The sequence below is a fragment of the Martes martes genome (assembly GCF_963455335.1).
Source record: "Martes martes genome assembly, chromosome: 18".
Taxonomy (NCBI): Eukaryota; Metazoa; Chordata; class Mammalia; order Carnivora; family Mustelidae; genus Martes; species Martes martes.
In genome coordinates, this window is record NC_137906.1 from 21,128,386 (window position 1) to 21,140,677 (window position 12,292).

General features: G+C 59.1%; 1 protein-coding gene across 1 annotated transcript; it reads left to right on the forward strand.

Annotated features, from left to right (window-relative positions):
- Positions 1 to 522: 522 nt before the first annotated feature.
- On the forward strand, positions 523 to 9,327 carry ZNF629 (zinc finger protein 629). The gene is made up of 3 exons (XM_080830031.1): positions 523 to 634; positions 3,151 to 3,258; positions 3,413 to 9,327. Exons 2-3 carry the CDS (start codon positions 3,186 to 3,188, stop codon positions 5,944 to 5,946), a joined length of 2,607 nt encoding a protein of 868 aa, XP_080686157.1. The 5' UTR covers positions 523 to 634; positions 3,151 to 3,185; the 3' UTR covers positions 5,947 to 9,327.
- Positions 9,328 to 12,292: the final 2,965 nt, after the last annotated feature.

Sequence of the window (12,292 nt, forward strand, 5' to 3'; positions counted from 1 at the left end):
TGGCTGCCGGGGTCCCCTCAGCCCAGACTCCTGCTGTCATGACTTATTTCATTTATGCCATTTTCAGTCCGTAGGATGTTCCCTCTTGGCATCTGCCCAGCCAGTCCACGCTCCCACCCCACAACCCAGGCATCTGAGCCCCATCCCTGAGTCTGAGTCCCAACAAAGGCAGGCCCCAGGGGACGAGCAGCCACCAAATTCAAGCTCGGGGTTGCCGGGAGTGGCCGGCAGAACCCCCTTCAGATGGAGAGTGGCCAGCAATCCAGAGACCCCTCACTGGCATCTGGCCTTCCCCCTGAGGACCTGCTCCCGCTGGAGACCGAGAGAGGGGCGTCTCACCCACCTCCCCCGCTCCCCGTCCTCTTTTTTTTTCCCCAGGCTGCGGGAGGCAAAGGGTTAAATCCCATAGAGCTGATGCTCTGACTCCAGGCTAGAGGGGCCCGGGAAGCTGGGGTCACTTCCTGCTCCGTCCCAGTCACCCTGAACTGGTCCCCGGGTCCTCAGCCTGGGATCACCCCTTGAGAAGGACCCCAGAGTCCTCGGCGTCCAGCCCGCCCCCCGAGGCAGGGCATTCAAGGGGTTAAGTCCCCTGGGGCTGGATTCTGCCTTCCGGCCTTCCCCAGACCCCAGAGCCGTGAGTTGGGGACGCCTGGGTTCCTGGGGGGTGGCCCAGAGGGCCCGGGACGGCCGCCGGGAACAATGGGGCGCGGGAGGCGGGGGCGCGCGGGCCTGCGCCCCCTCCCCGCCCTGGGCGCCGGTGGGGTGGGGGCCGGGCGGGGGCCGCGAGGGGCCGAGGATTCTGGGAAGAGCGCGAGGGTCTGGCTGTGGGGGAGGGGAGGGAGGGCGTGAGCATTCTGGGAAGAAGGAATGGGGCCGCCGGCGGGGCCAGGGCGCCACGGAGCGCCGCAATCCTGGGGGCCCGGCGGGCGGGGGAGGCTAGCATGCGGGGCTCCGGCCCGGGAGCCGGAAGAGGGTCGCGGGGACCCACGCGAGCACAAGTCCAGGGTCTGCGCTGGTGCGGGCGTTGGGGGGGGGGGCCGGGGCCGGGGCGGCTGCATTCCCGCAGCTGCCTCCATGTCAGGGTCACCCTGGGCCGCTCTGCACCCCTCTCTGCGAGGCAGCCTCCTCCTCCTGTCCTTCCCTCCCACCTTCCCTCCGCGGTGGGGCCGCCGGAGGTCCAAGGCCGGTGCCCCGCGGCCTGTGCCTGGGTGGGCTCCCCGCACTTCTTGCCTCGCTCCGTCTTCCTACTTTCCTACTCCATGGCGGCCTTGGCTTTAACCCCTTCCCTTCTGCTCGGGACCGCTGAGCTTGAATTTCTTGGGACAGTCAAGGTACATGAGGTCTTACCTGTCCTAGGCAAGCCCAGCGGGCCTGTTCAGAATAGGCGGAGGCCTCTGCTCCCATCGCTCCAAAGACACTTACAGATGGGGGAGGGGACATTTCATGGCCTAAGGAGCTGCAGAGATGAAGAAATTAATTTACTTCCCAAAATCCAACTCCTGTCTCCCCTACCGCTCGCCCCTGCTACACTTTGGTTGCCTCCCAGATGCCTCCTCCTGAGTCCTGGCCTTGTCTTCCTGCACCATTGCCCCCCTAGGCACTGTGCCCTTCCCACACAGCCTCTGGAAGCCAGGACCCTCCCCAGGGACTCTGTTTAGGATCTAAACGTGAGAGCCTAGAATTTAGCTCCTGAGGACTTATTCCCTCAAGCTGGAATCCCGTAACCCTTTTTGGAGGGATAGCTAGCTGTGAAGTTTTACCAGGAGGCCACTCTGAACTCCTGCTCCTTTGGCGCCAACCCCATTGCAAACTGACCTTTAAAGGCATCAGACCAGACAGGTTTTCCAGGAACGAGGGGCATCTCCCTTATTCACCTTCATTCATTCAACAAAATGTCTAAGGCAGCACCTCTTATGTGTCAGGCACTGTCCTAGGCACAGGGTACAGTCATGACAAAACAGAACAATGAAACAGAAGAACGGGTGTTAATGGGGGCGGGCCTTCAGCGGGGAGTACTGTTTTGAGGTCATCGGCTGCAGACTGTCAGGCCTAGTCACCGGATCCGACAAGCGGAGGAAAGCGGATGGTCCTGGGAATTTCTCCGTGTCACGGCCCGCAGGTTCTGGCTGAGCCTTTCCTCATCACGGGTCTCCTGCCAGCAGTCCACGTTTATGAGTTTCACGTGACTCCCAAGGTCATCTCCCTCCCAGAGGCTGGGGCGAGCCAGACCCAGAACCTTGCATTTCTGGTCTGAGCTCTGGCACTTCCCAGCCTGTGACCTTGGAGAAATCTCCCTGAGTGTTGATTTCCTGATCTGTAAAATGGACAGCCTGACTCCTCGGTCCCCTCACGGGCCTGTGGGGAGGATCGGGAGAGATAAGGACAGAACACACACCCGAGCTGCGACTGGGCGGCCTCCACACATTTTCCCCCTCTCCCCTTTCCTTTTCATTTCCCTCTCAAGGTCATCTCTGCAGAAGTCCCCCATGGGTTCAGACTGCCCCCCACCCCCACCTCTGGCTTGAACTTTATGTGCTTGGATAACGGGAAAGTGCCCTAGTCCTTTTGGAGGGCCCCCATCCCCTCAGGGAAATCTGATTGCTTTCGTGCTGGCTGGCTTGCTTTTCTTTCTTTCTTTTTTTTTTTTTTTTAACTCTTCAAGTGTTCCAGGCACTGTAAGTTCTCTGGGCTCATAAGGAAAGTTTATTGGTCCCAATTAGCAGCCCCATTAAGGAGGAAAATTAGAGTCTTAATGAGCTTCCTCTGATTAGCAAAATAACAGGTTTCCCAGCCTCTGGGCATCAGAGGGGTGGGGTGAGAGCCTCCTTCCCCCGTGGGTGTCAGAGACTTCTCTAGCCCCCAGTCTCGGTTCAGAGGGTTATGACTGATGAGCTTTTAATTACACACTTAAATTCATCTACCGGCTTAGTTGTGATCTTAAGATCTGGAGCAGGAATCGGGCCTGCAGGGGTAGGGGGGCCGCTGTGAGAACAGACGCCCAGAAAAATGGGGAGGTGGGAAACTGAAGTTCATCAGAGGAGGAATACATCCTAGGGCCAGCAGGTGAAGGAGTCGGGCTCGGGAAGTAAAGAAACTTGCAGATCAGCTCTGATTGTGTGTTCCTCTCTTCTCCCCTTCCCCCTCCCCCAGGGTCCCTGGAACACTGGGCAGTCCTGAGCTCTGGGATGGAGCCTGAGACGGCACTGTGGGGCCCCGATCTGCAGGGTCCTGAACAGAGCCCCAGCGATGCTCACAGAGGTGAGGGCACAAGAAGGGACTGCAGGCCTGACAAGAGAGCGGCCCTGGTTCAGGGAGGGGCCCAGACGCTGGGGGACACCCAGGGGAGGGAAGAGAGCCCCGGCCCTGTGTTCTGAAAAGAAATGGGGGCTGGAGACTCCCTTTCTCTCTGTAGGTGCCGAGAGTGGGAACGAAGAGGAGAACCCTCAGCAGGAAAGTTCTGGGGAGGAGATCATCTTGGGAGATCCAGCTCAGAGTCCAGAATTCAAGGACCCATCAGAGATGCCCCCGGAGAGACCCTCCCAGGATCCGACAGTCCCTCAGGACTCCCCAACCCCATCGGGTCACCCCAGCCCCTTGGGCCAGCAGACCGCTCTGGATCCCCCCGCCCCTGAGGTAGTCCCTACGCCCTCGGACTGGACCAAGGCCTGTGAGGCCAGCTGGCAGTGGGGGACTCTGACCACGTGGAACAGCCCCCCGGTGGTCCCAGCCAATGAGCCCAGCCTCCGGGAGCTAGTGCAGGGCCGCCCTTCTGGGGCCGAGAAGCCCTACATCTGCAACGAGTGCGGCAAGAGCTTCAGCCAGTGGTCCAAGCTGCTGCGGCACCAGCGCATCCACACGGGCGAGCGGCCCAACACCTGCTCCGAGTGCGGCAAGAGTTTCACGCAGAGCTCGCACCTGGTGCAGCACCAGCGCACGCACACCGGCGAGAAGCCCTACAAGTGCCCGGACTGCGGCAAGTGCTTCAGCTGGAGCTCCAACCTGGTGCAGCACCAGCGCACGCACACGGGCGAGAAGCCCTACAAGTGCACGGAGTGCGAGAAGGCCTTTACCCAGAGCACCAACCTCATCAAGCACCAGCGCTCGCACACGGGCGAGAAGCCGTACAAGTGCGGCGAGTGCCGGCGCGCCTTCTACCGCAGCTCGGACCTCATCCAGCACCAGGCCACGCACACGGGCGAGAAGCCCTACAAGTGCCCCGAGTGCGGCAAGCGCTTCGGCCAGAACCACAACCTCCTCAAGCACCAGAAGATCCACGCCGGCGAGAAGCCGTACCGCTGCACCGAGTGCGGCAAGAGCTTCATCCAGAGCTCGGAGCTAACCCAGCACCAGCGCACGCACACGGGTGAGAAGCCCTACGAGTGCCTGGAGTGCGGCAAGAGCTTCGGCCACAGCTCCACCCTCATCAAGCACCAGCGGACCCACCTGCGCGAGGACCCGTTCAAGTGCCCCGTGTGCGGCAAGACCTTCACGCTGAGCGCCACGCTGCTGCGGCACCAGCGCACGCACACGGGCGAGCGGCCCTACAAGTGCCCCGAGTGCGGCAAGAGCTTCAGCGTCAGCTCCAACCTCATCAACCACCAGCGCATCCACCGCGGCGAGCGGCCCTACATCTGCGCGGACTGCGGCAAGAGCTTCATCATGAGCTCCACCCTCATCCGCCACCAGCGCATCCACACGGGCGAGAAGCCCTACAAGTGCTCTGACTGCGGCAAGAGCTTCATCCGCAGCTCCCACCTCATCCAGCACCGGCGCACGCACACGGGCGAGAAGCCCTACAAGTGCCCGGAGTGCGGCAAGAGCTTCAGCCAGAGCTCCAACCTCATCACCCACGTGCGCACGCACATGGATGAGAACCTGTTCGTGTGCTCCGACTGCGGGAAGGCCTTCCTGGAGGCGCACGAGCTGGAGCAGCATCGGGTGGTCCACGAGAGGGGCAAGACCCCGGCGCGCAGAGCTCAGGGCGACAGCCTGCTGGGGCTGGGCGATGCCGCCCTGCTCACACCGCCCCCAGGAGCCAAACCACACAAGTGTCTTGTCTGCGGAAAGGGCTTCAACGACGAGGGCATCTTCATGCAGCATCAGCGGATCCACATCGGAGAAAACCCCTACAAAAACTCGGATGGCCTCATCGCACACCCAGCCCCCAAGGCGCCTCAGTTCCGACCCCCCAGGCTCCCCTTCGGAGGCAATTCCTACCCAGGAGCTGCGGAGGGCCGAGCTGAACCCCCCGGACAGCCCTTTAAAATGTCCGAGGGGCAGGAGAGCTTCAGCCAAAGGCTGGGCCTGCTCTCTTCCAAGTCCTACATTTGTTCCCACTGTGGAGAAAGTTTTCTGGATCGGGCCGTGCTCCTCCAGCATCAGCTCACCCACGGCAATGAAAAGCCCTTTCTCTTCCCTGATTATAGGATTGGTCTAGGGGAAGGGGCCGGGCCCAGCCCCTTCCTAAGTGGAAAGCCCTTTAAATGCCCCGAATGCAAAAAGAGCTTTGGCCTCAGCTCTGAGCTGTTGCTGCACCAGAAAGTCCACGCAGGTGGGAAATCCCAGAAGAGTCCGGAGCTGGGGAAGAGCTCTTCTGTCCTCCTGGAGCACCTCAGGAGCCCCCTGGGGGCCAGGCCCTACAGCTGCTCAGATTGTGGGGCCTCCTTTCTTGATCGCCTGGCGCTCACCCGGCACCAGGAGACCCACACCCAAGAAAAGCCCCCCACACCTGAGGATCCCCCTCCAGAGCCAGCCACCCTGTCCACGGGCCAGGAAGGTGCGGCAGAGGCCCCCACCCCCACGGGGAGTGGCCACCATGGGGACGGGGAAAACCCCAAGACCCTCTTGGAAGAAAAGCCCTATTTGTGCCCTGAGTGTGGAGACGGCTTCACGGAAGTCGCAGCCCTCCTCCTCCATCGGAGCTGCCACCCCGGGGTCACCTTGTGAAATGGGTCTGGAGACCAAGGGCCTCTCTCTCCCGAGAGGAACACTGGCTCTCCCCAAAGATGGTGTGGGGGAAAGGAGGAAAACCCTATCAGGCTGTAGAGAAGCGGAGGATAAAGAACCCGGGGTAAAAATAGTTCTTTTACATCAGTGACGAGAAACCCTATAAAAATGTTGGTGGGAACCACTTAATAAGGCAGTAGAGAAAAACTGTTGGGTTAGAAACCCTATAAATATGTAGGAAAAAAAAAAAGCCCTTTAAGTCTGTAGCAGAAAAACCCTATAAACCATAGTGGATAAAAGCCCTATTAATTGTAGGAAGAGGTCCCAATACGTCTCTAGACAACCCTATAAAACTGTATCAAAATCCTTGTGAAACTATAGGGTCGGGGAAGTGCAGGGAATCCAGTGGCATTGACTCGAAAGGAGTGACCCTCAGAAGGTGTAGCAGAGCCTCCCATGAACTTGTCCCGCAGTGTTCCCTCCCCCTGGAGTTCGGAGGGGGCCTCTCTCCCAGAAGCCTTGGACAGTGACACTGAGGAAAACGCTCAGGTGGGGACTAGTGTGGGGAGAGGTGAAAAACAAGGGATGAGGAGCCCCCAGGTCCACAGAGAAGAAACAACCCAGGGAACTAGGAAGAGAAAGTTCAGCTCGCTGCCCTGGGGCTTCCTTGGGGGATGAGGCCAATCTTAGGTGATCGAGTGTTAGAGAAAGAGGCCCACAGAATTCCTTAGGAGGAAGAACCCAAAAATGGGGAAGGAAAAAAAAAAGTGATGTCAAGCCTTTTTAAAGGCTTAAGTTTGGGGTGCATAGAAACTTCAAAGAATACTGGGAAACCACCACAATAGGGGGCAGGAAGGGATTTCTGTTAGGGTGCTTTGAGGAAAGCAAGCCAAGGTGAAGCGGTGTCCTGATGGAGGCCAGCAAACTTGGGGCTGCCCAGTGCTCCCCGTTTCCGGGAGCTTGTTAAGCTGCAAGTGCAAGCAGATCCCAGCTCCGGCCACCAGGGCTCCCCGCCCCCGCCCCCCCCCCCCGCTAGGCAGGACGGGGGGACTTCGAAGTCGAGAGGCCTCCCCGATGGAGGGTCCCGCCTACCCATTCTCAGGTCTCGCCGTCAGGAGCTGTCTCCTGCCACCTAACTGCCACCAGACTAGACTCGCTGCCGTGGCAGCTCGCGTCCTTGAATTCTGTCCTCAGTGGAGAGGGAACCGCTGCTAGTCGACCTCCAAAGAATAAAGCCCTTCAGAGACTCAAGGCTTGTGTGTGGTTAAATCCTCCCTAGACTTCTCTTCTCCGAGTCAAAAGAGCCACGTGTCGGTTCTCTGTGGCAACGAGGGACAGCGAGTCGACAGAACAGAGCGCTCGGATTAGCCGGCAACCTGCTTTTTTAAGCCTCACTCTTCCATCTGAGCTGTTAGCCAGGCTGCTGGTGGGATGAGCCAGCCGGCACGTAGTGGTGGGCGTCCAGACACCCCAGAGACGGGGCCACGGGTCCCTGAAGAGCATCCGGAGGCCTGACCACCTTCCTCACCCTGGTACTTGGAGCGCTCTGAGGTGGTGATGACCCAGCCCGATCGTGGCCTTGGAAGGGGACAGATCCCACCCTCCTTGGCTCCTCTCCACCTTAGCCAGAAACCTCCAGAGGGAAGTGGAAGGATGAGAAACCCGCTCCCCTGCCAGGCCCATCTCCTGTCCTCACACACACACAGTAACGCTCCTTCATTAACCCAGCCCAGCCCGCTAACATGACTGGGTGTGTGTGTGTGGCGGCAGGGGTTGGGGGAATACAGAGACTGCTGCCCTAGGAAATGGTCCAGTGGAAACTCTCGCGACACCTGTAACAAGAACCACCCTCTAACCCAGGAAACCCTTAAAGGAGAGGACTCCGTCCAGTACTGGGTCCAAAGGAAGTGCCCGTGGGCCCCACGCTGGCACCAGCTGTGCACTGTGGTCCTCGACTCAGAGAACTGAGATGCTAGGTGAGGGGGCCTTTCCCTGGAGAGGGCGACCCGCATTCCTCAGAGCTGTGGAAGAGACCTCTAAACCCACGACCTAAAAGCCCAGAAGGTGAAAGCACTTCATCCTTCATCTCTCCTGCCTACCCGAAGGGATGACCTTAAATTCAAAGGATCAAAATCTAGAACACTGTAGGAGGAAAACCCAGGCCTGCTGGGGAGAAGGGAGAGGCAGGCCTTGGATAATTGTGGGGAGACACTTGTCACCATCTGCGTAAAGCCCCAGCCCACCCAAGTGCCAGGTCAGAAAGCACTACTGAGAGGGGAGAAGGAACCTGCCCGCCGAATCTCTACTGACAGAAGCATCAGCAGAGGGGGTGTCCCTGTGAGACTAAGGAAGAAGAGACAGTCCTCCAAGTCAAAGCAGATTTGTTCTAAGATGGTAGTAGAAAGAAACCAGTTGTAGAGACAAACCCCTTGTAAAGCTAGAAACAGCTCCCCTTGGAAACAGGTCTGAGGACTCTGTCTTCGGAAGAGTCCTGGAGAGCAGCCTGTGGGGCTCCAGGGCCAGTCTGGGGCAGTAGCGGGGGAGGTGGTCAGTGTGGTCGAAGGCCAGCCGTCAGCCTGTTGAGGACTGGGGTGTGGCATACATAGTAGGATGCTTGCATGTGTAGGGATGGGTGAGGGCCAGCGGTCTTGGCTCCGGTACTGAATGGATGACGTGGGCATGACTAGTTGGGGTCCGGGGGTTTGTAGCAGGAAAGGGGCAGAATCAGAGACCTTTGGGGCATGAGCTGTTCTCTCTTGCCCACCTCCCCAAATTTCTTTACCCAGGTGCTTCCCTCCCAGAGCGAGCTGCATCTTGGGAGGAACTAAGCAGGGAGCTGGCTTGGGGAGGTGGCAGTGTCCAGAGTCCCTTTGGCCAGATGAGGCAAAGGCCCAGGGGACGGTCGTGGCACGTGCCCAACAGAACTTAGTCTAAAAGATGCAGCATAGCCAAACCCTCTTGTCTGGCTCCTCGCAGGCCTGGCTTCAGGCTTCAGAAGTGCCCTGGGGGAGGAGCCCAACAGACCAGTCACAGGGTCACTGGCGAAAGCAGAGGGGAGAGTAGACACTGATCTGAGCTTAGGGTGCAACTTGAACCTCTATGGCTGTGGAGGTCACGTGGGAACTCGACAGAACTGGGCATGGATCCTGAATGGTGGGGACACTTGAAACGGTCACAGCCAAGAGAGGAGATTCCATGACACATGCTCCGGAGGCGAGCAGCCCCCAGACTCCTTTGCCCCCATTAGGGAAGCCCCACTCAACCTGACTTGTCCCCGTGGAGTGAAGAGAGGCCCCACTTTTGAGTGTTGTGTGTCAATAACAGTGTTGTGTCACCGGTGGTCATGTTGATTAGTTGAAGAGAATAAAGGGAATAAGATTTCCCAGGTGTTTTCTGTCTTGTCTTTCAAGCCTGGAGCAAGCTGAAGGAGCTCTGTCCTCTCCCAGAGCCAGGGTCTGTGTGTCTGCTCAAAAGCTCAGCTGGGCCCATTCTCGCAGATGCCCTCAAATTCCCAAACATTGCTCACAGGTAGAAGCCAGAGGGTTTATGGATTGTTAAAATCCCCGTCCTGGTCCCCGTCCTGGAGAGAAACACGCGGAGATGGTGGCAGAGCCAAGCAGCTCTTGTTGGTGCCTGGCTTTTGCTACCAGCAAAATGACCGTTGGGTGGCTGCCTGGTGATCCTGGCACTAACTGGCTCTGGTCCAGCCATGTGGCCCCAGGGAGGCCTCTCCCGTCACAAGGAAAAGCTCCAAAGATCTAGTTCCAAAAGCCGGTGGCACCTCCCCTGGTCCGCCTGGGGCCCAGTCAGCCTACCTCTGGAACAGAGCCTCCTAGACCCTGAGGAGGCACGGGTGGAGATCGCCCCCCAGGAGGTAGCCCACAAGCCGTCACTGTGTGGAGAGGCTCGGAGAAGGGCACCACTTGCCCGAGATCGACATGAAGGCAGTAAGGGAAACCAGAACGGCTGGGAGCAGGCTCCATACCCAGCCAAACCTGTCCTCCCCCAGCATGGGACCTGCCTGGGCCTGGCCTGGGCTCCACACTGTCTGGCCAGGCGGGGTGCTCTCGCTGAATCCTCAATGCCAGGCTTGCCTCAGCTGCCATCTCCTGGGCCTAGGCCGGGCCATGGCCCCCTGAACAGCCATCGGAGATCCACACTTGCTTTAACCTGTAGCCTGCCTCTGCCCCGGCCTGCAAGGAGCCTCCTGCCCCAGCCAGGAAGCTTTCTCTCCACTTTCTCTGCACCTCTGACCTAGACCTCCAGAGCAGTCTTGCTGTCTCTCCTTCTCCTTCCCTATCGGGAAAGCAGGAAGTGGGGTAGTAAGTAAGGGAGAAGGGACTTGCCTTTCATGGGGAGGAGAGCAGGGAGGGTTATCCTGCATTCTGTGTTCGCCATCCTGGTCCCAGTGCAGGAGTCTTCAGTCAAGTGAGGGGACTTCAGGGAAACAACAGGCATTGGAGCACAGTGATTGATTCAGAGACTTAGCAGAAAAGGCTGTGGACCCAGACATGGTGCCTGCCACAGCAGAGGGTCAGGAAACTGGCTGGAGGGAGTGGCCTGAGGCAAAGGGCAAGGGCCAGGGGTAGGGTGGGGGAATAGAAAGTACTGACCATTACACTGGCTAGGCGGTAGCACATAGACCAGTAGAGACTGAGGTAAGGCAAAGAACAGAAGCCAGAGTGTGGTGCATCTTGTCTGAGGAACTTGGCGGTAGGGCACCATCTGGAGGAGAGTGACGACCTTGCCCTCCACCTTCCCCACCATGGTGGTGGTTTTGTAGGTCTGGAACTCAGGAAGGAGAACTGGACGGGAGAACTGGATCTTAGCAGCTTAGCTGTAGCCAAAGCCATGGATAAAGACACAGGGAAAGTAGTGAAAAAAGGAGAGGGCGTAGCTTAGGGTTGGAGGAGCAGGGCCAGCAGAAGATAGTATGAGAACAATCAGGAGAGTGTAGCACCACGGTCCAAGGAAGTTTTAAAGAGAGTGGGCGATGTCAGATACTCCACTGGATTGTGCAGCCAATCATACAGTAGGAGCTCTAGTTCTTGCTAAAACAGGTGCATTCACCACGAGGCTTGCTAAGGTGGAACTTTGGCCTGCCCATCCTAGGGGCCCAGAGTATCACACAGCCACTGAGGCCACTTGGGGTTACTGGGGGTTGTCAGGGGTCAGACCTCCTGAGTGAAGGGACCTGATCAGCCCCTAAGAGCAGAGCTTCCCAGAAATTCGGGCATCTTTATCCTCTGCCCTTCAGCTTGAGAGAGTGGTTTGATGCCTACCAGACAACTAGACATGAGTTTTTACTTCTCTGAATCCGGACACCAGCCAAACAGACATTTGGGGAGGTGATGTGCAGTTACTAATATTTACTGAAAGAGCACGTGTGGAGAAGACTCCCGAGAAAGATAGTGCTCACGGAGGACTGGCTGACCCTGGACTCGCTCGTGGGGCAGCCATCCTCTCAGAGCCGGCCCGCGTCTCTATGATGCAACATGCCGCGTTTCCCCCAGCCTGAGGTGCGCTGCGCTCGGGCGGCGGACACTTCCTCAACGGCCCGATGCCATCCCCGGCCTCGGCCCGGGTCTCGGTGAGCATGCCCACCGCGGCCAGCCCAGCGCCGGAAGTCACCGCAGCCCGCGTCTCCGCCTCTACTCCGACCTGGTCCAGCCGCCGCAACCCCGCCGAAATACCGGACGCCAGGTGGAGCCCGAAGGCGGACAAGGCCGAGAGCCCCTGCAAAGGAGCGACCGCCGAAAGGGCCGCCGGGCCGCGCGAAGGCGCGACTGCTGCCAAGCCAGCGGCAGCCACCACAACCATTAGCCCGACTCCAGCCCCTAACTCCGTCAGTACCGGCCCCGTCATGAGCCCCCCGACGGCTGCAGTGAAGGCTCCCCCCGCGGATCCGACAGATAGCTGAACCCACAGACACCCATCCACACGCGGTTCCCGAGAACGCGGGCAGCGGCCGGCACAAATTGCAATGAAGGAAGTCACCCGCTGCGCTGCTCTAATCTGTCCGCTCGCGAGGGAGGGGGTTGGTGAAGCCGGCGGGAAGGGACAGCTCGCAGATTGGGTCCAGGCGGGGCAGGAACAACCCGGGAACCAGCTCACCCCACGGAGAAGTCTTGTTGCCAGGAGCTAACAAAGGACTACATTTCCCGGGATCCAACACGAGGCTCCCAGCATCCCTGCAGCCAATGACGGCGAGGGGCGTGGTGAGCCCGTGCGGAGGTGTTCCTGAAGGGTCGCCAGGATCCTCGCGGAGTGTCAACCCCATAGGGTGGGAATCGAGGGGGCCGGCTGGACGGACGAATGGACGCTTTCTCCCTGCAGACATGCTCCT

What these genes read in the sequence shown, in the direction of transcription:
- ZNF629 (XM_080830031.1), top strand. Translation starts at nt 3,186, where the DNA reads ATGGAGCCTGAGACGGCACTGTGGGGCCCCGATCTGCAGGGTCCTGAA. An exon ending in CCCCAGCGATGCTCACAGAG is followed by an intron (nt 3,259 to 3,412) that starts GTGAGGGCACAA and finishes TTCTCTCTGTAG; the next exon opens with GTGCCGAGAGTGGGAACGAA.